A 27,458-nucleotide genomic window follows, 5' to 3' on the forward strand; every position below is an offset into this window, starting at 1 on the left:
ATCCATGTGATATATCTAGATTAGGTGTAACTTATGTTTGAGACATAATAACCACTGAATAAACAGTCTACTGGGGTGTTGTAACAAAAAATCCTTTCCAGGTAATTTATTCAGACTCCTGGAATTTTTTTTTTTAATCCTGGAAAATGAACCTAAATAGTGCTTAAAAAGTCCTGGAAAATGAAAATGTTTTAAGTGTATGAACCCTGACTGTGTACAGTGTACAGTATGTCGATATCTCGCCTGCAGTAGTCAGAAGGTTAAAATGGCGGTGGACTTTTGACTTGTTGTTGGAAGATTTATTTTGTTAATTTAATGACACAAGCACTTCAATCAGGTTTTAATGAGTACGGTAGGTTATATACATTTTTGGTTTATGTGTCCATTTGTTGCACTAGTTTGGTTGAGAAACATTTGAAACAAGGTGCCACAAATTTTGAATACCAGCTACATATAGGGTATGTAACAAGGTTCGGACGTAGAACCACACATTCTACGTCCCTTCGGACTAGGTAAACATATGTAGATTGTGAATGACAAGTTTAATCAAAATTGATACAACAGATGACTTACAGTAACTCCTCAGAATGGATGCACTTGATGTTCCATTAAAACCTATTTCTCATTCCAGTTGTGGATGCAAACTTTACCGTATGTTCCAGGCAACTCAAACACCGTCAAGGATCTTACGATTATACAACAAAACACGCTGAGGGCCATTGGAAGTTTTTATAATTATTGATTATTCTATCAGTAGGGAACCCAGAAATTCTGTCAATTTTCAACAGATACTTGCAGGAGATGTTTGTGAATAATAACATATTTGCCAACATTTTAGAATTAGAAAGTGGTAGGTGCACTGCGAGGGAGCTTGTGAGGGGAAGGTTTGGAAGGGGGCAATTTTTGAAATCAAGACTTTTAAATAGTGCAATCTGGTGGCACTTTGTAGCAATTATTTCAAAGAAAGTACATCACTGGTATAAATTCATAAAAAATGCAAAAATAGGTAAAATTACAGGTATTAAGAAATGTGAACTACCTAACACTACTGTATACCTTGTTAATAACCTTTTGCCAAATATGGTTGGTATTCACTACTTAGAGTCAGTGGACAAATCTTCCATTTTCCCCAAAAGGTAGCCCACATGCAACTCTGTTAACACAGCTTGTTATTTGCCTGACATGGAACAGTCTGAAATTGCAGACTCTGCTCTACAACAGTTAGAACACTACAGAAGTATTTAATCATTATTTTATATCGATTTAAACCAAACAATTTAAAGCTTAAATTTTCTTTCTTTTTTACTTATTTTTTTTTTTGCTGAAAGTGGTAGGAAAGTTTTTAAATGTGGTTGGCGGTAGAACTGTGAAGAAATAGGTAGCCTACCGCATGAAGTATAAATGATGCATAATGTGTTTTGCATTTTTGTTTCAGTTCTGAGGTACCAGTACTATTAATTTATTTTTTATTCTGAGCCATGGCTGATGCAATTCCAACGAGTGATGAAGAAGACAAGATGTTTGAAAGCTCATCCAGTGAATCTGATGGGGGAGATGAGGCTTCAGATGGTAAGAATCTATTTTTATTGTTTCAGTTTTATTAATTTGTTTGTTCTTAAATTGAACTGTTCTGTTTGATTGTATTATATATTTTGGACCGAATTTACAAAGCCTGTTTATGTTTTACACACATGAAACTACATACATTTATGTTTAAGAAAAATGGGCTTCATAAATTTGGCCCTTACAGTCTAAGACACATTAGTTTTATAAAGTATGAACATACTTACATTGTACCTGTAATTTTAGGTGTTTTTTTTTTTAATCCAATTTTTGAGTTCTGTCATCTGATAAAAAAGTTATATAAAATTTAACCAATTGATTGTTCACATTACAATCTAAGGTATATTCACTGATAATTTCTGTGTCTAGTGAGCAAATTAATTTAAAGGGAACGCCCTAGTTGTTAACCATTACGCCGTTGTTTTTTGCTATTAAACCCATTTTTTCATAAATAAAATTGCACTTTACTTACCGTTTATTATTTAGAGTATACATTTCCATTCACCTGAAGTGTTTTTTGGTAATCCTGGTGTTTGTAATACCACAAAATCGATTTTTCGGATTTCATAAATGCCACGGGCCTCTGAGAAAAAAATGTTGAGCAGACAAGGTCTAATGTATTTTTAGAGGGAATAGTCCCATTTCAATGTCACAGACGTTGGTATACCACGTGACCGTTATCATTTTGGTTCGGTTTGTTTTCTCGTGCACGGTTCGCGCAATGAACATCCGATTTGTTGTCTTTTGCTTGTTCATTTGTGAGATTTATCTTCACAATTCGTGAACATTTTCAGTAACAATAAAGTTCAGACAAGTAAGTATCTCAATACAAAACGTTACAAACCCTTAAAACCAACGATATCTGGAGAGGGGATACAACCAGGACAGAACAGTTGGAACATGTCCAGGAGAGGTGAAAGGAACGCACCCCAAGTCTGCGCACTCTGTGAAATTTGTCATGACATAGGCATTGTTGTGCTTCGAGCGACATCTACCGGTGACATCAGAATACTAACTTTCAAAATTATTTCAAGCAATTGGAACATGGGGATTCCCATGGTATTTATCGATATAAAACCTGCTTTTTCACTCCATTTGATAAAAACGTGATCTAAGTGTGTTACAGGTTTGTAGATTAACCAAATTATAATTTATTTTCGCTGGATGGAACTAGGGCGTGCAGCTTTAAATTGGATGTATAACTGTAAGTTGCAGTCGCAATTAACCAAGATTAAAACAGAACATTACTGGTACATGTATATACAATGTAGTATGTGTAGTTATAATCTAAACTTTAATCTTACTGTATGTTATAATTACATAATATGTAATGCAGTTGTATAAATAATATCGCATACTGGTATATACATGTATTTCTTGAATTTGATTTGAATGAAAGTAATATTTAATTTTTTTGTTAGTACAAATTTAATAACAGTTACTGAGATTTACTAGTAAAATAATTCAATATAAATACACATTTACATGTATGTATTTGACATTGACCATAATATGTTGTAACGTTCATTATCAGTTAATCAATATCGATGACATTTTTCTTTTTGATTTTGCAGCTTCTGATGGGATCAAGAGAACATTACAAAATTTAACAAAATGTATTACAGGGTAATTTGTTATTCTAAATTTAATTATTATTATTATTATTTAATACTTGCTACCGGCCTCGGTGGCGTCGTGGTTAGGCCATCGGTCTACAGGCTGGTAGGTACTGGGTTCAGATCCCAGTCGAGGCATGGGTTTTTTAATCCAGATACCGACTCCAAACCCTGAGTGAGTGCTCCGCAAGTCTCAGTGGGTAGGTGTAAACCACTTGCACCGACCAGTGATCCATAACTGGTTCAACAAAGGCCATGGTTTGTGCTATCCTGCCTGTGGGAAGTGCAAATAAAAGATCCCTTGCTGCTAATCGGAAAGAGTAGCCCATGAAGTGGCGACAGCGGGTTTCCTCTCAAAATCTGTGTGGTCCATAACCATATGTCTGACGCCATATAACTGTAAATAAAATGTGTTGAGTGCGTCGTTAAATAAAACATTTCTTTCTTTAATACTTGCTATTATTTCATTCAATTAATTAAAAAAGATACTTGTTACACACACCTTGAATTTTAGGATTTCGCCAGAATCTTAAGCATGATTTAATATTGATATTTTGGAATTTTATCACATAATATTATGCTTCTTACTGGGATTTGCAGAAGCACGGAAACCTGGTATATTGTTGCTTGTTATATATAGATTAATTGTAAGGTGGGGGTTGGGGAGAGATGAGTAGGATTGGATGTTTCAAGGAAACTGAAAGAACCAAATTTGTTAGAATTAGAAGATCACCAGTTTCAAATAATTTCTTCTTGAGGTAATGTTGTTTGATTGACAGTTAATAAATGATTGACCATTTTGCTGTGGTGGTGTTAAACAGTCCTTTCCCATCATGAGATGATAATAAATGATTGACAATTTTGCTGTGGTCGTCTTAATCAGTCCCTTCCCATCATGAGATGATAATAAATGATTGACCATTTTGCTGTGGTCGTATTAAACAGTCCTTTCCCATCATGAGATGATTCGACCATCTCATATTTTGGCTTGATGCATGGTGCATAATATCCAGTAATCAGCAGATCTGGCCGTGAAAACAATTAGGAGAGTAATTAAATGCTCCCCTAACTTAGAATATGGGGAACCATTTAAAGTTAAAAGTTTAAGTTTGTGTTTTGTTTAACAACACCACTAGAGCACATTGATTTATTGATCTTCGGCTATTGGATGTCAAACATTTGATAATTTTGACATGGTTTTAAGAGAGGAAAGCTGCAGTGTGTTTCCATTAGTAGCAAGGGTTCTTTTATATGCACCATCCCACGGACAGGATTGCACATACCATGGCCTTTTATATACCATTCGTGGTGTATTGGCTAGAACGAGAAATAACCCAATGGGCCCACTGATGGTGATCGATCCTAAATCAACTGCGCATCAAGCACGCGTTTTACCTCTGGACTATATCCTGCCCTGGGGAATCATTTAAGATATTACCGTACTGATACCACGTAGATTCATATAATAAGAAAAGCTAAAAATTACTCCTTGGACTGCAGGCTTTCCACCAGAAAATAATCTTGAGGGTACATAATAAAAACAAAATGGATCATAAATACTCCTACTACAAGTAGGTGGTTGTGTGTTTTTGACATCTTTTGAAATTGAACCCTGCATTTTATGTAATTTGACTTATTTTAAAAAGCAGTCTTTTTCTCAAAATTTTACGATTTGTACCGTCTTGATAAAACCCTGAACTGGTGTCAGGGGAGTGGTTGAGAGCAAGAGTGATAGCTCCCCTTAAACAGTGAGGTCTGAATTAATTAGTATGATACAGTTGTAATTGTTTTTCTTTGGACTTTTCAAATTACGCATTAATTAAATTAATGTACATTACAGGAGAGCTAAATGAAGAAAGACTTCCCCGACCGTGCCATCCATTGACGAACACTATCAGTCTGATGTCTATGATTTCAATCGATCTGAATTAATTAGTATGATACAGTTGTAATTGTTTCTCTCTTGACTTTTCAAATTGCATATTAATTTAAATTAATGTACATTACAGGAGAGCTAAACGAAGAAAGGCTTCCCTGACTCTGCCATCCATTTACGAACAGTATCAGTCTGATGTCTATGACTTCAATCATCAGAAGAGAGGGAGCTGTAATTATAAAATGGGCAGCAGACCTGGTTCCAATTGTGATGCCAAAGCACTTGAAAAGATGTTCAAACGTCTTGGCTTTACCATCAAAAGATACAATAATTTAGAAGCCAAACAAATGGTTACTAAACTCAAAAAAGGTAACTTTTTATTGGTTTACAGTGGCTTTAGCAATGCATGTGCATTATACAGTGTATGTGCATTATACAATGTATTTTCTTTAGCTCCGTTCTTATGCATTCTTATACTTCTAAAAAAACATGTTCTTTTAATAAGATAGGAAAACTGCTGTTGTAGAGTAAATGAATTTGTTGTATGTGCATGTATTTACAGTTAAAAGTAGATGATTTGCTGTCCGTCATGATTGCACATCTACCGAATACTGTTAAACATTTCATAATATTTGTGTTACCTACCTTCAAAACCAAATATCTGATTATTTTATGTTTCTTACAATGACTATAGTGAGTTGCATGTGTCAGTCTTGTTGTTGGATACCGGCACTTAAAGCACACAATAGCAGTGAAGTGAGAACAGATGGTTAATTGCTCAATACATTAATCCCTTAATTGATACCAATCTACTATGTAACGACAAGCGGACGTTATCTGATTGGACTTATCAGTGCAGTTGTTTTGGATGCATTGCCATTATAATGCTACAGTGATGCAGTGGTTAAGCCATCGGACTACAGGCTGGTAGGTACAGGGTTCGCAGCCTGGTACCTGCTGCAATCCAGATTAAGTTGTTAATGGCTCATTGGGTATTGTAAGGCCACTACACCCTCTTCTCTCTCACTAACCACAACTAACAACTAACCCACTGTCCTGGACAGACAGCCCAGATAGCTGAGGTGTGTTCCAAGGACAGTGTGCTTGAACCTTAATTGGATATAAGCACGAAATTAAGTTGACTTGATAATTTTAACATGCTTATACATGTATACCACGAAGGTTTCGAGCATGTCTATCCCAAGTCCTGTCTCTGGATAGCCAGGGGCCGGACTTGGGACAGATAATTTACAGGACAATTTTGCATATTTAATTCCAAAATTTTTTAAAATAACAAAGGACAAGTTATTAATTTTGATGCGCATTTCTAAAAAATGTTATAAAATAAAATATAATACAAAACTTTTATTATTTTTAGTCGCTAGATGATCGGGCAGTCCACAATAAAACAATTAATTTAAATTTAAATTATACTTTACTTTTACTAATTAGAGCCCCAGAACAGAAAAAAAGGGAATGTTGGTTAGGCGAGGGGGGAGGACCCCGCCTTCAGGAAGTTTATTTATTGGTTGGGAGTTTAAAGAAGAGGGGCATCAATCGTATTGGGAACCTTGGCGTGGACGGCAGCCCGGGAAACCGGGGGGGGGGCAAGGAAATATCCGGACAAACCTAACACACCCTACGGACGAAACCACCTACGCCTAAGCGCCTGTCTACTAATTTCCGGTGATCATCCCCATCCCCCCACTCCACACCCCCAGCCGCAGTGCCCCCCAGTCACGATGCCCCTCATAAAAGGTGATAGTCCAAAATAAGTTGAAATGAAATGCTACTGATAGATAAGATACAAGTGAGTTGCATGTATCAGTCTTATTGTTGGATACCAGCAAAATGTCAAGGAAGCAATAGGTACTTCAACAAGCAAAAAATAGCAGTGAAATGAGAACATACTGTTAATTGTTCAATACATTACTCCCTTAATTGATGCCAATTGACTACATAAATACATGCTGACATTATCTGATCTTATTATTTTAGATGCATTGCTGTTAATGCTACTAATTGATAAAATACAAATAAGATACCCAAAAATTATGATCGGTTCGCTGTATAGGCACTAATTTACACTGAAATTCGCAATTTTGACCCAAAACTTGGTTCGTTTTAACAGTTAATTTGCTATACATAGTTCATTCTATGCATTAAAATTTATTAAAACTATATAGAGGGAAAATCGGGACTTTACAATCAGTTTGTTCTAACCGGTAGTTTGTTGTAAGCGTGTTCATTCTAAAAGTACTTTACTGTACAAAACAAATGCTGACAGTCATTTTGATTGTAATGCTGCAGTGTGCAATTCTGGTTTCAAAAATTAAAGTGCCATAACGACTCCGTGTTTGCAAATCTTGAGAGCCCGCTACCTACCCAGTGACCCTACCAGAAGATACAGTAAATGTTTTGCATGAAACCACGGAAAAGATCTCTATTCAAGACTTTGGTTTACCAGGATTTTGAGATATATGTTGACTGTGTCATTTCGAAAAATCAGTGTAATTTGTACAAATAATTTTTACAAGCCATGCAAGCTAGAGAGTCCTACATGTTTGCGAGCCTCGGGCTCCTGGACTCTCCTCAAAATCGCACACTGTGCTAATAGCGTTTTGGTTTATGTTATAAGCAAATAAATATACTTCGGTTTTAATTGCATTAATATCTTGTGGGATTTTATTTTATAGGTCCTCTAAACACCCAAACACATAGACATTTACTGACCGAAAGTTGTTATATTAAGTATGATCCATTTGTCCTACATTTAATATGATCAGTTCTCACTGGCAACCTATTTTGCCTTTTAGTTGAAATAAAGTATCTGAATTGGTTATGACCAAAACATACCACGTATCCTACTAATCAGTTAAACTGACTACAGCTTATTGTCACTTTCTTTGTATTTGGCCTACAATAAATATATATTTTTTTTAAATCAAATTCTTCTTTTTCTTTTCGTTCCTTAATCATTTGAAGGTTGTTGTGTAAGCCCCCTATTTCTAGTTCGTGCCATTTTGTCGAGGGCTTTCCGACTTCAGCTGCAATTTTTGTAGAGTTATCTCTCTTAGCCTTTGGCTCTTAGAGCCATCCAGCAAGGCAGCATTGATTTGATTTCAGAGTCCCTTCTCTTAGAATGGCTGATGAATCCATTCTATTCACTGGGTTGATTTGATTTTGGAGTGTCCGTTTCCTAGATGTCTTGCCTTCCAAGGCTGATGAATGACATCTATCCAGGTTAATCAAATTTATTGTTGTCAATTTTTGTTTTTCAATTTGCAGTTGCTGCTAACAGATCATTTGATCATCGAAAGGCTGATTGTTTTGCTTGTGCCATACTATCGCATGGAAACCATGTTGATACTAAATCTGATGTCTTTGAAAAGAGATGGGATGATGTTATCTTTGGTGTGGATGGAGTGTTGGTATCCACTAAATATCTACTTGACCTCTTCAGTGATGATGCATGTCCTGAACTCGCAGGAAAGCCAAGATTGTTTTTCATTCAGGTTGGTTTAATTTTAATAATCTTATTGATATAAAGAAGTTCCTTGTTCAGGTGTCAAAGAACTCCAGATGTTCATTTTATAGTATTTGTTGCATAAAGCCCCAGTTGCATGTATATTTTTCATACTTATGCATTTAGAATAGATCCATCTGTTTGTTTATTTTTCTTTTCATCTTAACCTGACCTCAAATTAATGCAATTTTCCTGGTACAGTGGACTTGTCCTAACATGAGGGCGAGATGTTGCCCAGTGGTAAAGTGCTCGCTTGATGTGCGGTCGGTTTGGGATCGATCCTCATCCATCTGTGGGCCCATTGGGCTATTTCTTGCTCCAGCCAGTGCACCATGACTGGTACATCAAAGGCTGTGGTATGTGCTATCCTGTCTATGGGATGGTGCATATAAAAGATCCCTTGCTGCTAATTGAAAAGAGTAGCCCAATAAGTGGTGACAGCGGGTTTCCTCCCTCTATATTTGTGTCATTCTTAACCATATTTCCGACTCCATATAACCGTAAATTAAATGTGTTGAATGCGTCGTTAAATAAACCATTTCCTTTTGGTCCGAACATCTCAACAGCCAATGGAATGGTTTAAAATATTCCATTGAGTCCTATATGCTTCCTGTTCTGGTCAAGCTTTCTAGTTTTCTTTTTGAGATTAATAATTCTTGGATTTCATTTTCCACCCTGTTATGTGCAGACCCTGCTGTGAATTTTTTTTATTGATTGCTCCCCTAACTTAGATAATGGGGAGCCATTTAAGATATTTCCATATTGATATCTTATAAATTGACATGCAAAGGGGAGCTAAAAAGTACTCTGATCTAGTCTAAGCAGCGAGTTCTGTATGTATAATCTAGGTACTGGGGCAGAGCCAATGCTGTTTTTGCCAAAAATAGTGATATGACTTGTAGATTTTATAAAGCAATTGATGATATTTCCTCATTTAATGAAAACTCAGTGGTTTGTTAAAAGTGTGTTTATGTCATGGATTAGTAAAATATGTTAAATTATGGAAAAGCAACGTTGGAACTTCAGTAGGAAATTCAGTTGTTTTATTGGTTTTACAGGCTTGCAGAGGCGAAAAAACTGACAGCGGTGTTAAAAAAATAGTATTAAAAGACAAAGTTTCTGTAGGTGAAGGAGATAATAATAGTGCTGAAGATAGCAAATCAGATGGTGTTGGTGATCAGGGAGACAGTACTGTGGAGACTGATGTAGTGGGGTCAAGACCTTTACAGCATCTGCCGGATCATGATAAACAGCTAGAACAGATGGTTGCCACAAACGGAAGCAAACCTGCATCTGACAGTGACACAAATCATCTTACTGAAGTGGAAGATGACAGATTGACGGACGGAGATAATTTTGACTCTGACAGTTCTTCCGAAAGCTCAAAAACGGAAGATCAAACTGATACCATTGGGACTAAGGGGAATGCATCAGAATTGGGTGCTAAATTGGAGGAAAAGAAAAAACGTAAAGTTGTTACACTGGTTCCAGCACCCTTATTCAAAGATTTCCTGGTTATGTATGCCACAACACCAGGTTAGAATTGTCTGATGTCTTTTTTACATTTATATTTCTTGCATTTATGACTCCTTATTTCCATTGAATAAGCTTTAACCCATTTCAGTTAGAATTATTTAAATTTTTAATACATATTATGTACCCTTTTTAAAGTTTGTTTTCGAGTTTGTTGTTGAAGGTAGCACTGTTTAACCACAAATTTTATCTCCATACAAAATACTATGTGGTATATGTATCTGAATGTTTTGTTAAACAACATTAAGTTTTTTTTTTTTAAAAGCAGATATATCTAAACAGTAACGAGTCGATAGATACCATTTCTCATCAAGTCTTCATTGGAATTTTGTTTGTTAATTATGTTAGGCCATATTCATGGAACTGTTTCATGTACCGGTAGTAGCTGCTATGAAAACATTTAATTAGTCACAGTGAGTAATTCAGGAAACATTTTGTTCAAAAATTTAAAAATTGATGGCAACTATTGTAAAATCCTTTAAGTTTTGTTGGTGTAAAATATTTTGGTTTTGCTATTTTACTATTTTAAAAAAATCATATTTCGTTGTGTACTTAAATTTGTGGATCGAAAAGGCTGATCATAAATTTGTATTATATGTATACATGTACTATATTTTTATTGTGGTCTTAAATTCGTGGACAGTACCAGTCCACGAATTACGTGAAAATTAGACCACCACAAACAAAAGTGTTTTTTCAATACTATTTAAGATTTTAGAATTGTGTAACAATCTCTGTATAATTGTGTAACTGAACAAAAAATTCCCTTGCACATCAATATTTTATTTATTTATTTACTATCTGCATTACAGTTATTGTTGTTATAATTGTAGGCCACTTTGCTTGGCGTCGGAAGACTGGAACGTGGTTTATTAAGAGTCTTACAGAGGTGATGAAGGTCAACAGAAACAAGAATCTGGTGCAGACCTTGACCAAAGTTAGCAGAAAGGTCGCCCTGGATTATGAATCGAACATTCCAGAGAATAAGAAGATGCATGCCAAGAAACAGGTTCCATGCATAATGTCCATGTTAACTAAAGATATTTATTTTACCCAGAAAACATAGTGATATTATTATAGACATGTTAGATATTACTGGTATTATGTTAAAGGTATACTGTCACAGATTTTAGAACCTTATTTCTCCAAAAATGAATAATAAATAAAAATTACATTAATTGTTGGAAAGCAAATCTAGCTATCGCATCACCTTAACTGAACCATGATGGAGTGAAATCCATGTCAACCCTCTCGGCAATTTTAGTTTTTGAATTATGGACCATTGCCATAATTCAATTATTTTTACAAAATATAATAAATGGAGTATAGTGGTTATGAAGATGCTTGAATAAAGTGACTTTTGCGTGAACTGATTTTCGTTTGGTGACCTATTACTTAATAAAGTACATTTAGGGACAAATCATATTATTTTTGTTCAGGTAATACTTTGTTAGGCCATTAAATAGGTCAATGGTCTGTGACAATATGCCTTTAAGGGAAAATAATATAAGCTATTTTGTGGTGCTAATGTAAGGCAAACTGCGATTTTAGCAGGATTCTTTGCTTTTCTTGAATCCATGATTTTGTGCCGGAAGTATAAGATTATGAAATGGAATCCCAGAATATTTATATTATTTCTGTTTTACGCTTTTGCTGTTTATTTAAGTTCACAAAACAAACAACTGGAAATAAGGCACCGGCCACATGACCCATTTTCAACATTATCAGGGTTTTATTTCTAAAATTGACTTGACGCCCATGGCTTTGACTTTGGGAATTTTAGCATCATTTTACAATCACATTGGGAATTTTCAGTTTCATTTTAAAAAAAATAAAGTTAGAATTTAAAATAGTAATACTATACATATACATGTATTTGTAATTTATTCAAATTAATATGTTATATATCTATTTTGTTTTATGAAATCTTATGGGTGTTTGTCAAGTGTTACATATAGCTTTAAAATATATCTTTATATAATAATAAAAAAGGAATTCTTTACATTAAGATTGGGAATTTTTTAGACCAAAATTGGGAATAAAAAAAAAATGACATAGCCTTTGTGAAATTTTGGGGAATGATGCCAATTATCGGAGTCTTAGAAACAGGTGATAAAACCCTGATCATTGTTAATAGCTAATAATTGTGTAACAAACAACTACAGTTAGGGTTTTGCTTGTTGCTAGTTTGGTTATAATCGTAACTGCATGTTTTGTTGTGGGTTTTTTTTTTTCAATTGTTATTTATTCATTAGAATTGTTCACATTGTGAAGGCAGGAGGCATTATTATTTTTTATCCTGACAGATTATGATGACGGATAAAGCAAAGTTCTGCATAAGTATTGTTGATATTATTTGTTTTTGTCTTTTTGTACAAAGCTATATTCATTTATAAAGCTGTTATTTGTGGTTATCAAATTTTTTTATATATGCAGTCCAGCCCCAAAATATTAATCTCTGTCGGCATATGTCATATAATATATAATTACAGCCAACTGCGTGACTTCTTCCTAAAGCTATTTAATCTAAATGTAACTCAAATTCAGTCGGCATATATATATATGTATTACTGACATTTGAAGTAAATTGTTTTGGACACATGCAGTTACATTTTAAGTTGACAATTTAGTTAAATATTAATATATTTATCCATATTAATACAACATTTGAATGTTTAATAATTTTTCCTGCCTTTTACAATTGCCTTCTCGAATCTGTGTGAAAGTTTCATTATTCCTGATTCCCAATTCATATGGAATGCCATCCAAACCTGTCAACCTTTAGTCAAGAGAAAGCAGGAGGTGTGTGTTGAAAAAGCAGGAGATTTTTTTAATTCACACAATTTAACCCAAAATCGCAAGATTTAAAAAAAACAGTATTACAATAAGTTACATGAATACTATATAATGTCATATATACTTGTTAACCTTAGATTTTGGCATTAAAAAAATAATAATAATTTTTTTTAAGTTTAAATATTATTATGATTTAATACATATTTAAAAAAAAAAAAAAATATGTTATCCCAAAATGTTAAGAACATGAACAAGAAATTAAAAAATTAATTAGTACATTTACGGTATTACACTTACAGCCTTACAGGTTGCGTTACATTATCATTTGTGGTTAGTGTACCTAAGTAGGCTACCAAAGACAAGTTTATATAAATTGTATAAATTAATATTAAATTTTTACTATAATGAGGAACGGTGGCGTGGTACTTATTTAAAATCATTATAATGATGCAATAAACATTGTATTTTCATTAATCATAAGTAAAACCTCATTACGGACATCGTGTGAAATATACCAGAATTATTCCCTTTTCCGTGAGTAACTTTATGTCAATGTCAAACGCAACATTTTTTAATTGTACAAAAATAATTTCTTGAAGTGTACCCTTATAACCAACATTTTACTGCACAAACTTACAAAATTAACTGACACAAGTATGTTTATACAGTTAATTGGTCTTTTCGTTGTCTTGCTGTGACATGTGATTTTAACATGCATCGTCACGATCGTGTGTATCGCTGTCAACTCGGGAGTCTGGCAGTTCAGATTCGTCATAGTTGCATTATGATTATGTAATCCAGTGGGAAGACATTTTACAATTCAGAGGTGTTATTAGAACTAAATTGGATAGTTTTATATATATGGCAACACTGAATGTCAATACACAGCCTGTTGAATTAGCGGTAACACGCTTCGTAGTCATTACGATGACAACAAACATTATAATAACACGTCATTTTATAAACTCCATGTGCTTTTTGAAAAATATAAATAGGCTATCCCACAATTCTGACTTCGGCAAAGGTTAAACAGTCGGGACAATTCGGTTTGTTACATTTTCAGAAACTGAAAGTAGTCGACATTTTCCGAATGAGAAAAAAGGCAGAGTTACTTCCCTTATGTTATTTTGACAAAAGAGGATCGATTTTTTTTTATGCTTACAAAAATGTCATTTAAAAGGAGAAATTGTCCTCCCGCACAGGTGAAAGGAGATTTGATCAAATACCGGGAGACTCCCGCGGAATCCGGGAGGGTTGACGAGTCTGATGCCATCACACAAATATTGATTACCTGTCGGCTGTTTAATACCCATTCTCAGTAAGTGAGTATTTTGCTACTGTCTTGTTCAGCTAAATGTATCATCTGAATAGTGTTTATGACACCCATCATTGTACTCCTGTACACTCGCAATTTTTCCCCCTTTTCTTCAAATAGAACACTCCAAAACCAATGTTTGGGTAACTTAATGAAAATTTAACTATGCCAACTGTCGGTCAATGACATCCCCTATTTAAATATTGTATAATTTTTCCGTCCTATTGTTGCCTTCTGGCCAAAGAAAGCATAGCTGTGCCCACTTACTACAGTTTTTAAAAAGTTATCCTAATCCTGTAAGCAGATATTGTAACTGAAAATTGCTGTGAAGATGTTTATTTTACCTCTAAAAAGGCTGAACTTCTTGTTTCTGAGTTGCTTTTCCCGAATCATGTTTCCATGTTGTATACCTATCATTGAAACTATTAGTTGTTTTTTATGGATGAAATGTTTGTACTTTCCTGTTGAGTGGTTGTGGCTTTTATATCGAATGGCCCTCAATACCTGTTCCTGGTGAGTTTCTTTGCATACTGAAACTATTCCCAAATGTGTAGCAATGTCTTTCATTAAAACCTTTTGCTTCCCTATTGGATTTCTTTTATTAGTTGTTTTTTATGGATGAAATGTTTGTACTTTCCTGTTGAGTGGTCTGTGGATGTTTATATCTCCACTGTATGGCCCTCTTGGGCTACCTCTTCCTGGTGAGTTTCTTTGCATACTGAAACTATTCCCAAATGTGTAGCAATGTCTTTCATTAAAACCTTTTGCTTCCCTATTGGATTTCTTTTATTCTTCCTGTCTTCCATCTCTGTTGGCATATAACTGTAAAATAAAAAAATGTGTTGAGTGCGTCGTTAAATAAAACATTTCCTTCTTCTTCCTCTCCCAAAATCATGGTGCACTGAAGCTGCACGTACAAAACGAGAAAAAAAGACATTCTTGACATTAATAAAGTTACTTTTTTGCTTTTAAAATAAGTGTAATAGTTTTGACATGTTAACTGTATATAGATGGTGGCGTATAATAAGTAAGGTTTCCTTTGTTCTTTGTGACGTTATCAATAGCCAACACAATCCATCGAACATGGAATCGATCAATTAAAAACAAAAAAATAATGTAAAAGAGTGACACAATTAGCTGTTGAGTTGCTGAGAAAGGACGATTAGGAAGTAGATCTTGGTTATCCTGTTTAACACACCATCCTGTTTCTGCACTACTTGCAATAATTTCATATTGCGATATTGCCTGGGGTGGCTGACCCGCGATAATTTAATGTTGCGCTAATTTCCTGAATTACAGTATTTTCTGGTTGGAATGGGATCTCTTTTACCACAAGTTGAAAGCAGACCGGATTTTTCATCAGATACAATAAATAGAGGCGGTTTCATGTGGGTTTTTTCTAATACGTTTTTTATGTCAACGAGTGATGTGTGAGAAACATATTTTTACCAATTCGCTTACCCTATGCAGAAAATGTACTTGACCATGAACTTTCTAAAAGAAATATGAATAAAAATGATATTTATATAATTATTAAATTAATAATTATTTAATAATACTGTTGTACCTGACAAAGCGATCATCTAAAAAACAAAACATGAATCAAACTCGGTTAAACTTTTATTTACACTCAGCGTCAGGACATTGTGTCAATATTATTTAGCTTCATTCTCAGTTGGTTATAGAAATTTTACCATTATTGCACTTCATATCCATTTTTGTCTGTAGGTAAAATTGTGTAAATTACATTTTTTAAAGTTTCAAACTAAATCCCTGATAAATCAACAATGACCTCGATAATTAAAATGTAATCATAATTGAATCATGAATTTGTTTACAGAAATATAAATATGATTTCTATATGTTTTACTGTAACTAAAATATGACAGTCAAAATAAATTTTCTGTAGATATATACATGTGTGTATGTCATAGCTATGTATATATATAGTAATTGCAGTAGCTAACCATAACAGACCCAGCGTGTTGAAACATGCATGAGTCTTATTCAACTTACTGTGCTAGCACAACAAATATGCTATTCAACCCGAGTCATATCTGCACACGCGGGAATGACTATCATTGTTCAGTCTTAGTTTCTTCCACTGTGGTAGATAAAGGAAATTAATATCTCTCGTCTGATAGGTTTTACCACTACAATCTTCAAACTCCAAAGTTTGTCACATTACCTTTCACTGTTTGTCCCACTTTTGCTTGCACAAATTCCCTGAGTTATATCACAGCTATAGATAAATTTCTCACCGAGAAGAATTTCTCTCCGGCTTTTCTTTCATTGTTCTGTGGGAGTGATTTTTGATACTTTACATGACATTTTCATAATCATGGATTTGCATTTCTGTATAAACATATTGCTATGAATTAAGATCACATTTAATTTAGAATTTAAAATTTTATTGTCTAGAAAATTTTCATGCAGAATCTAAAAAGTAATAGCAAAATTAATGATAATGCCTACAATTAAGATTGAAATGACAGATTAACTACCTAATGCCACACAAAGCAGTATTGAAATGACAGAGTAACTACCTAATGCCACACAGAGCAGTATTGAAATGACAGATTAACTACCTAATGCCACACAGAGCAGTATCCCTTACGGAAATAACTTATACAAACTTATAAGTGAAGTATATTTGACTTATATGCCACTTATAATTGGCGTATAAGTTACCTATATATTGGTATAAGTGAAGTATCAGTGTGTATAAGTGAAAAGAATGGTCACATATATATTAAGCTTATAAGTGACTATCAGTAGTATAAGTGAACTGGAGTTGGATATTTTTCTTGTTATTTGTATAAGTGAAATATTGGTTTGGAGATAGTCCTTTTGCAAAAGAAATGATGTGTTCCAAGTAAACGGGGAAAAAACAGTCCAAAACATTTTCATGGTTATTTTTTAAAAATTCATAACTTCTCACAGGATTTATCAAATTCATTGGGAAAGTGGCTAAACAAACAAACATACATGTAACATGTTTTATAGTATTTACAATAATAAAAAAATAAAAAAAAAATATTGATACACATGATTATATATGAGTAAAACAGGATCATCTTGTAATTATCCCATACTACCTCCTCACTTTCCATAGACCCCCTCCCCTCCCGAAACACCACCAGTCACAATAAAGATCTGTAAAAAGTAGCTGCAGGGGGGAGGGGAGGTGATCCCCATTACAATGTTTATCACAGTATGGATTTATTTTATCCATTATTAAATAGAGAATTTAATAATTTGCAACCACCTTCTATGGAGGGGACTAAAAAAGAAATGTTACAGGGTAGGCCTAGCACCCACATCTCATATATATATATATGGTATTATGTCCCTTGAGACACAGGCCCTTGTGTTTACAATTAATTCAACCAGTTGTTTGCATGTTGGCTTCAAAATGACAAAATGTTTTATCGTCTTTCTCTGCATTTAAGGATGTTGGTAACCGGCCTCGGTGTCATCGTGGTTAAACCATCGGTCAACAGGCTGGTAGGTACTAGGTTCGGATCCCAGTTGAGGCATGGGATTTTTAATCCAGATACCGACTCCAAACCCTGAGTGAGTGCTCCGCAAGGCTCAATGGGTAGGTGTAAACCACTTGCACAGACCAGTGATCCATAACTGGTTCAACAAAGGCCATGGTTTGTGCTATCCTGTCTGTGGGAAGCGCAAATAAAAGATCCCTTGCTGCTAATCGGAAAGAGTAGCCCATGTAGTGGCGGTAGCGGGTTTCCTCAAAATCTGTGTGGTCCTTAACCATATGTCTATAAAAAGTAGCTGCAGGGCGGAGGGGAGGTGATCCCCATCACAATGTTTATCACAGTATGGATTTTTATGTATTATTACCGTAAATACATAATTCAATAATTTGCAACCACCATCTAGGGAGAAGGGAGACTAAAAAAGAAATGTTACAGGGTAGTCCTACCACCCACATCTCATATATATATACAGTATTATGTCCCTTGAGACACAGGCCCTTGTGTTTACAATTAATTCAACCAGTTGTTTGCATGTTGGCTTCAAAATGACAAAATGTTTTATCGTCTTTCTCTGCATTTAAAGATGTTGGCAGACCTTTTTCATGCAAGTATTGCTGCAAGCAATCTGTTTTTGCACACACAGTGTGATATGTGTGTATGTCCCTTGAGACACAGGCCCTTGTGTTTACAATTACTTCACTGATATTCGCATGTATTTCTAAAAAAAAATAAAGTTGTCCACATTTTGTACTGCTGATTGTGAAGTGAGAGGTTTCAAGCACCTTTTGTCGTTAGTGGTTTGTGGTATCTTATCAGTTGATCAGTCTGTGAGATTTCTCTCTTTTAGGTGCATTGGCATTCACGGAACATAACCACATGCTACAAGCATGTTTACCTACATTAAATTCAGTTTTTTTGTTGTTGTTTTTTTAAAGTTGACTTTAATAGTCTGGAATTTGGACAAAAAAACCCCAAACTTGTGCTTATAAATCATTTTGAGTCTAGGGCACTTCAAACGGAGGGGATGGGGTGGTCACTCGCACCCATGTGATCCCCGCTGGATCTGCCAATTCAGGCAGGCCAAACTGAAAGACTACTTTAAAATAAATTATAAATCACAACCACAACTTATGGTTCTCAGAGGAACAATACAGCCGATTCACAAATTCAGTTTCTCAACGATCTCTGCCCAGTTAGCCATCCGTAGTTCTCGACCTGTCCCTTTCTATGCCCCCAAAAGAACCCTGTAATGATCATGAACCAGTCTCAGCAATATTTCTTGGTCGTCATCTCACTGGCCTCTTTTCTTTTTCAAAGAAAGTTGTTAGAGAGTCATTGTATGACATTTTGTTCTTTTAAGTGACAAACCCTGGAATTGCTTAATTTTTAATTATCCACGGCACTTTTTTGCCTTGAACTATAATCGTGTTTTTTTTCAGTGGCATGTTTTTTTGCCGTGGACATTTTCTTACTTACAGGGTTTGAGTGATGCAGATGGAGCAGGGGCAGAAAACACAAATATATAAAAAAAATATTTTTAATTTTTTTTATTCATATATCCTCTAGCTGTACAGACATACATTGTATCTCAACACACTCCCATGTTCTGCTGTTATTTCCTGTAGCATTTTCTGCTGTTATTTCCTGTAGCATTTTCTGCTGTCATTTTCTGTAGCACGTCCTGTTATTTCCTGTAACATTTTCTGCTGTTATTTCCTGTAGCATGTCCTGTTGTTATTTCCTGTAGCATTTTCTGCTGTTATTTCCTGTAGCATTTTCTTCTGTTATTTCCTGTAGCATGTCCTGCTCGCTCCACAATTGGAACAGGTGTCTTCTCATTGTTACATAATCAAGTATCCTGGGCCCATATCTTCGAAGCCATCTTAGCCACGATATGTCATAAATCTGTCGTAAGTGACTACAGCAAATGTAGCATATTTTTGAAAGTGTCGTAACTCCAAAATATCATAAATACTAGAAACCAATATGGCGCCTTACTTCTTATTTTGTGATAATGACGAAGATACAACTCCCCAGTTTTGTAAACTCGAAGTATTTTGCTGTCAAAACTTTAAAACAGTGTATTGCAGCCGTGGCCTTTGATTGTTACGCTACCTATTTCAGAAAATTTACCAATGGATATAATGGGGCCTGATCGGGGTTGTTGAAGAAGGCACAGGTGTGAAATGTGACATGCACCTAAATAATATATCGGAAAGCCCAAATAAAAGAAATATTACTGAAGTTAACCCAAATGACAATTTTTCACTAATTACATTAATAAAAAATAGACATGAAACTGTTCCAAAATTAATATTTGAAATGTCTTACTGGTACATAAAAAAATTAAAGATTTTTTTGTATAAATAAATAATTATTTTATTAAATAATATTTATACTGCATTATTAAGATAGTAAAATATGTTGTGTGAACACTTGAGGGGGTGGGTAGATGTATGTACAAACGTTATGTAGTGTTACATGGGATGAGTGTACTGAACAACATTACTAAACGCACTTTTTTATGACTAAAATATTTTGTTTGATTGTTACTACAAGTTATTTATTTCTAAGCGATTGTTTTCTAAACTGCACACAAAAATAGTGAAATTTTTTTAATTTCCAAAACACTTTTACTTTTCTTGTTAAGTAAAACTAAAACTGAAATTATTTACGAAAAAAACCATTTTTGTAGGAGGATGGGACAAACTATATATATATAGATGTAAACACACAATGATGATTATAAATCGAGTTGAAATACATGCATATCTGCGCCATTGGCGTAGCTAGGATTTTGTATTGCCCCCCCCACCCCCCACCCCCCACCCCCCAATATAAAATCCTGGCTATGCCAATGGCGCAGATATGCATGTCTTGTATATGCAGGTAACTCATATTGGGGAGGGGCAAATCCACACTATGTATGACTGTATGTATGTATGATTTTATAAAATTTAATAGTTACAAAAAAAGGTTTGATTGTGGGGGGTGGGGGTGGCATGACCCTGTGTCCTCGCCCCCCTATAGGTAGCACTAGACCAAATAACTTCCAGCTGGGTCAAAGTTCGAGGTGCACCGAACTTTTGATAGAGAAGTGAACACCACAAGTCCTGTGATTGGTTATAAATGTGAGTGTGTTGGTTGTAAAAAATAATAGTTTTATCTGTGTTAAAAAAAAAAAGCAATTTTATTTCATCTAGTACCAATGTGTCAAGTAGCCTTGTGCTTGAAACATGTATGGGGTACCTGTAAAAAAAAGTACTCGAATTTTGTGCGGAACTAGGGTAGTCATAGACGCTACCCGTTATCTCAGAAACGAGCAGCTTGACCCCCATTTTTTTCTGATTCACTTTAAGTGTGAGGGGTGGCAGTATTTATATCCGTGGCGTTTATGTCGGTTGATACGTTGCAGGTAGGAGTTTTAGCCACATATGTTACTATTGTCGTCTATGGGATTTGATTTGGTAGTATACACCCTATAGCACATATTCAGTGCATAATAAAAAATATTATGATTTTGTCATTTTATTTAATTAAACTATACTGATTGATTAATTAGCCATCACTCGACCATGCAAGTTCACAATGACCTTGACCTTGACAATAATCTCTGTACATGGCTCTGAATGGAGTTTGAATCAAAGTTAGCACTGAAGAAAAGTTGGTTTTGGCCTATAATTCATACTGTAAAGATTTCAATAATTTCTTTTTACATGGTATTTGACTTGCCATATACAACTGCTCTTAAATATGGTATTATATATAGGCAACCTGAACTAAGATTTTAATAGCAATTTATTTTTATATTAAAAATAGCATGTGCCAATAGTGGGTTAATGTCTTTAGTTTCCATTAACATTGTTAATTTTTTATGTATGTAATTCTGAAAAGTCAAATTTGTAAAGAACTTGATTTTTATTGTCATTTTGACATATTTATAGGATGCTAAGTTATATTTTAGACAAAATAGTAGTTTTATGAAAAAATTTAAGTAAATTTGAAGAAAAACTTTACCAAAAACATAATTAAATTTGTTGTCACTATTGTGCCTTCTATTCTTATTTGTACATAACAATAAGGTTGTTAAACATATACTTAGATCTTCAGATAATTTTTTCTTCTTAATAATCACTTAGTTAGCTCTCATGAAAAGCATTTTGAGTTTATACTAGATTCAGAACCAATTTTTTCAGATTTGTTTATCTGCCTTGGATTAAGTTGATAATTTATTTTATTGTTAAAGCTGTATTACCTAATGTTACTAGCTAAATAAAATGCTGGATTACAGATTGTAGGAATACATCTAATATACATATTGTATTCATCCGGATTAGAAAATAATGCAAGAAAATAGATGTTCGGGTAATTTTGTCATTTAAAAATAGTTTTTTTCAGTAATTAATCAAAAATAAATGTGTGAAAGCTGCATGATAATTCCAGATATCACAACTATTAAAACCTCCAACTACAGTAGGCTATAAATAAAATATAGTCAGGAATATTGGTGGCTGCCAATGGTTTTCATGGTTCATTATGAAAATCAGCATGGCCGATGGATTTGAAATTCCCACACCTGGTAACTTGAAGACACCCACACCCAGCATACAGGATTTCCTCCCAACACTAATGTTCAGGACATTAAGTCATTACTTCATACAGGTACAGTCATGTTTGTGTTTCCTTCCTCAGACAGTGTATTTTTTTAATACTGATATTTCTTTGATATGCCTGTTAAGGTCTTCATAATCTAGGGGTCAATCATGTGCATGTGTTTAATGGAATTCTTTAAAGGGGTAGATGTACTCTGACTATCTTTGTTGTCTCTACATATATACCTGAGTACACACACCCAACTGAAAGTAAATATCTTAAGGAGTTTTATTTTAAAACATTTTGTTGTTTAATATGACATATTGCATTTGTACAAAACTATATGCAATATATATGTTTTTTGAGGTGTACATTATATTAGGTTGCACTGTAGAAACAACAGTTTCAGTGAGGTTGTCAGTTTATGTCAGAATACACCAGATCCTGGTTGTCATAAAGACACATAGCTGGACACTTTTTGAAAAATGTATGTTATCAGTATAGGTAGCACTAGACCAAATAACTTCCAGCTGGGTCAAAGTTCGAGGTGCACCGAACTTTTGATAGAGAAGTGAACACCACAAGTCCTGTGATTGGTTATAAATGTGAGTGTGTTGGTTGTAAAAAATAATAGTTTTATCTGTGTTAAAAAAAAAAAGCAATTTTATTTCATCTAGTACCAATGTGTCAAGTAGCCTTGTGCTTGAAACATGTATGGGGTACCTGTAAAAAAAAGTACTCGAATTTTGTGCGGAACTAGGGTAGTCATAGACGCTACCCGTTATCTCAGAAACGAGCAGCTTGACCCCCATTTTTTTCTGATTCACTTTAAGTGTGAGGGGTGGCAGTATTTATATCCGTGGCGTTTATGTCGGTTGATACGTTGCAGGTAGGAGTTTTAGCCACATATGTTACTATTGTCATCTATGGGATTTGATTTGGTAGTATACACCCTATACCACTGATCAGCACTTTCCCAAATCGCAAAACAAACCAAATCAAATAAAATCAGTTTATTCATAAGTACACATACACCATAGCATGTCTTGTTTGGAAATGGGAAAGGTCTCCAAACTTTAAATAATTTTTAAAAGTTGTGGGGTGTATGGTTTAGCATTATGGGGGAGGGAGGGTGTCTAATTTTGACACAAATATTTGAACGGCCCCTTAGGCTGTATCCATTTTCCGTAAGGGATTTGTTATTAAAGTATAACTTTAAAGTTTGTTTTGTTTAATGACACCACTAGAGCACATTGATTTATTAAATATTGGCTAGTGGATGTCAAACATTTGGTAATTTCGACATAATATAGTCTTAATGAGAAAACCCGCTACAGTTTTCCATTAGTAGCAAGGGATATTTTATATGCACCACCCATAGACATGATAACACAGGCCTACCATGGCCAGTCGTGGTGTACTGGCTGAGACGAGAAATAGCCTGTGCCCCCCCTCCAAAAAAAGAAAGAAATAGCCCAATGTACCCACCGATGGTATCGATCCCAGACCGAGGGCTTTACCACTGGTCTAAAATATTCATGATCAAATCATTTTAAAAGTTGAATTATGTGTATAGTACTTTGTGTTCTGGGTCTAATGTAGCCTAATCACTGTTAAACAGCCAAAAGAAGAGAAAATAAAGTTGGACGTCTCCCCCCACATCCGAAATTAATATTTCCAATTCTGTGGAACCCAGGTTTCCCTTACGGGGCCTCTTTGTCGGTGTTTGGGTGCTTGCATAATATCCATTCTGCCAAGTCAACTGTACCGAGCTGAAGTTTAAAGGGAATTTCCTTGATGACGTCACCGAGAAATACCCCATCTTTTTTATCTCCATTTAATGAGAGTTCCCATTTTTGTTTGCAATAAATATCGTAAATCATGACACACTATAAGATAATTTTACGATACCTTCGAAAATCTGTCGCATCTTAAATCTATGACATTCGTATTTTGCTCGTAACTAGCTACGATATGTCGTAGCCAAGATGGCTTCGAAAATACGGTCCCTGTGCAGGTGTTGAATCGGTGTCCTCCTAAATGTCGGACATTCCATAACACAGACTCCTTAAAACAACACAAGACACAGTTGAGCACATTTTACCTTGAATAATACATGTAGTAAATAATAGAATAGTCTGATACAACTAAATACAGAACACAGAACATAATTATATAAAATTGGATTTATTTATACATTTTAATACATGTCCATTTGACGCATTTTTATCCTAATTTTAAAAGATGTCCAATGGCTTCCAAGAACTGAATGTTTGTAATAACTGAATGGGTGTTTTCTGGCCAAGTGTTAGCTGTGCCTTCAGTCTGACGATTCTATTTTCCATCTGTTTGTAATAACTGAATGGGTGTTTTCTGGCCAAGTGTTAGCTGTGCCTTCAGTCTGACAATTCTATTTTCTGTCTGTTTGTAATAACTGAATGGGTGTTTTCTGGCCAAGTGTTAGCTGTGCCTTCAGTCTGACGATTCTATTTTCTGTCTGTTTGTAATAACTGAATGGGTGTTTTCTGGCCAAGTGTTAGCTGTGCCTTCAGTCTGACGATTCTATTTTCCATCTGTTTGTAATAACTGAATGGGTGTTTTCTGGCCAAGTGTTAGCTGTGCCTTCAGTCTGACAATTCTATTTTCTGTCTGTTTGTAATAACTGAATGGGTGTTTTCTGGCCAAGTGTTAGCTGTGCCTTCAGTCTGACGATTCTATTTTCTGTCTGTTTGTAATAACTGAATGGGTGTTTTCTGGCCAAGTGTTAGCTGTGCCTTCAGTCTGACGATTCTATTTTCTGTCTGTTTGTAATAACTGAATGGGTGTTTTCTGGCCAAGTGTTAGCTGTGCCTTCAGTCTGACGATTCTATTTTCTGTCTGTTTGTAATAACTGAATGGGTGTTTTCTGGCCAAGTGTTAGCTGTGCCTTCAGTCTGACGATTCTATTTTCTGTCTGTTTGTAATAACTGAATGGGTGTTTTCTGGCCAAGTGTTAGCTGTGCCTTCAGTCTGACGATTCTATTTTCTGTCTGTTTGTAATAACTGAATGGGTGTTTTCTGGCCAAGTGTTACCTGTGCCTTCAGTCTGACGATTCTATTTTCCATCTGTTTGTAATAACTGAATGGGTGTTTTCTGGCCAAGTGTTACCTGTGCCTTCAGTCTGACGATTCTATTTTCCATCTGTTTGTAATAACTGAATGGGTGTTTTCTGGCCAAGTGTTAGCTGTGCCTTCAGTCTCGCGATTCTATTTTCCATCTGTTTGTAATAACTGAATGGGTGTTTTCTGGCCAAGTGTTAGCTGTGCCTTCAGTCTGACGATTCTATTTTCCGTCTGTTTGTAATAACTGAATTCGGTGTTTTCTGGCCAAGTGTTAGCTGTGCCTTCAGTCTGACGATTCTATTTTCTGTCTGTTTGTAATAACTGAATGGGTGTTTTCTGGCCAAGTGTTAGCTGTGCCTTCAGTCTGACGATTCTATTTTCCGTCTGTTTGTAATAACTGAATTCGGTGTTTTCTGGCCAAGTGTTAGCTGTGCCTTCAGTCTGACGATTCTATTTTCCATCTGTTTGTAATAACTGAATGGGTGTTTTCTGGCCAAGTGTTAGCTGTGCCTTCAGTCTCGCGATTCTATTTTCCATCTGTTTGTAATAACTGAATGGGTGTTTTCTGGCCAAGTGTTAGCTGTGCCTTCAGTCTGACGATTCTATTTTCCGTCTGTTTGTAATAACTGAATTCGGTGTTTTCTGGCCAAGTGTTAGCTGTGCCTTCAGTCTGACGATTCTATTTTCTGTCTGTTTGTAATAACTGAATGGGTGTTTTCTGGCCAAGTGTTAGCTGTGCCTTCAGTCTGACGATTCTATTTTCCGTCTGTTTGTAATAACTGAATGGGTGTTTTCTGGCCAAGTGTTAGCTGTGCCTTCAGTCTGACGATTCTATTTTCTGTCTGTTTGTAATAACTGAATGGGTGTTTTCTGGCCAAGTGTTAGCTGTGCCTTCAGTCTGACGATTCTATTTTCTGTCTGTTTGTAATAACTGAATGGGTGTTTTATGGCCAAGTGTTAGCTGTGCCTTCAGTCTCGCGATTCTATTTTCCATCTGTTTGTAAAAACTGAATTCGGTGTTTTTTGGCCAAGTGTTACCTGTGCCTTCAGTCTGACAATTCTATTTTCCATCTGTAATAACTGAATGGGTGTTTTTTGGCCAAGTGTTACCTGTGCCTTCAGTCTGACAATTCTATTTTCCATCTGTAATAACTGAATGGGTGTTTTTTGGCCAAGTGTTACCTGTGCCTTCAGTCTGACAATTCTATTTTCCATCTGTAATAACTGAATGGGTGTTTTTTGGCCAAGTGTTACCTGTGCCTTCAGTCTGACAATTCTATTTTCCATCTGTAATAACTGAATGGGTGTTTTTTGGCCAAGTGTTACCTGTGCCTTCAGTCTGACAATTCTATTTTCCATCTGTAATAACTGAATGGGTGTTTTCTGGCCAAGTGTTAGCTGTGCCGTCAGTCTGACAATTCTATTTTCCATCTGTAATAACTGAATGGGTGTTTTTTGGTCAAGTGTTACCTGTGCCTTCAGTCTGACAATTCTATTTTCCATCTGTAATAACTGAATGGGTGTTTTCTGGCCAAGTGTTAGCTGTGCCTTCAGTCTGACAATTCTATTTTCCATCTGTTTGTAATAACTGAATGGGTGTTTTCTGGCCAAGTGTTAGCTGTGCCTTCAGTCTGACAATTCTATTTTCCGTCTGTTTGTAATAACTGAATGGGTGTTTTCTGGCCAAGTGTTAGCTGTGCCTTCAGTCTGACAATTCTATTTTCCGTCTGTTTGTAATAACTGAATGGGTGTTTTATGGCCAAGTGTTAGCTGTGCCTTCAGTCTCGCGATTCTATTTTCCGTCTGTTTGTAATAACTGAATGGGTGTTTTATGGCCAAGTGTTAGCTGTGCCTTCAGTCTCGCGATTCTATTTTCCATCTGTTTGTAGACTCTTTCTTGGTGGTGGGGCAGCTCCAAAGTTTTATCTGTCTCAATTTAGCATGTTCTGATGTTTCTGTTCCCTTTATCAATTCTACAGCTCTGTACTTATTTGGATGGTGAAGTTGAATTCACCGGTTCATTCTGAAATGGACATTG

General features: G+C 35.2%; 1 protein-coding gene and 1 long non-coding RNA gene across 2 annotated transcripts; both read left to right on the forward strand.

The window, feature by feature from the left end:
* The first annotated feature begins 282 nt into the window (after nucleotides 1-282).
* On the forward strand, nucleotides 283-5,238 carry LOC121378345. Its single transcript, XR_005958710.1, has 3 exons — nucleotides 283-1,569; nucleotides 3,138-3,189; nucleotides 5,189-5,238. It is a non-coding gene; the product is annotated as an uncharacterized LOC121378345 (long non-coding RNA).
* Nucleotides 5,239-5,297: 59 nt separating this feature from the next.
* On the forward strand, nucleotides 5,298-11,180 carry LOC121379720. The gene is made up of 4 exons (XM_041508372.1): nucleotides 5,298-5,424; nucleotides 8,344-8,570; nucleotides 9,640-10,117; nucleotides 10,948-11,180. The coding sequence occupies exons 1-4, from the start codon at nucleotides 5,298-5,300 to the stop codon at nucleotides 11,178-11,180; spliced, it is 1,065 nt and encodes a 354-aa protein (XP_041364306.1).
* Nucleotides 11,181-27,458: the final 16,278 nt, after the last annotated feature.

This window comes from Gigantopelta aegis, chromosome 8 (assembly GCF_016097555.1).
Source record: "Gigantopelta aegis isolate Gae_Host chromosome 8, Gae_host_genome, whole genome shotgun sequence".
Classification (NCBI taxonomy): Eukaryota; Metazoa; Mollusca; class Gastropoda; order Neomphalida; family Peltospiridae; genus Gigantopelta; species Gigantopelta aegis.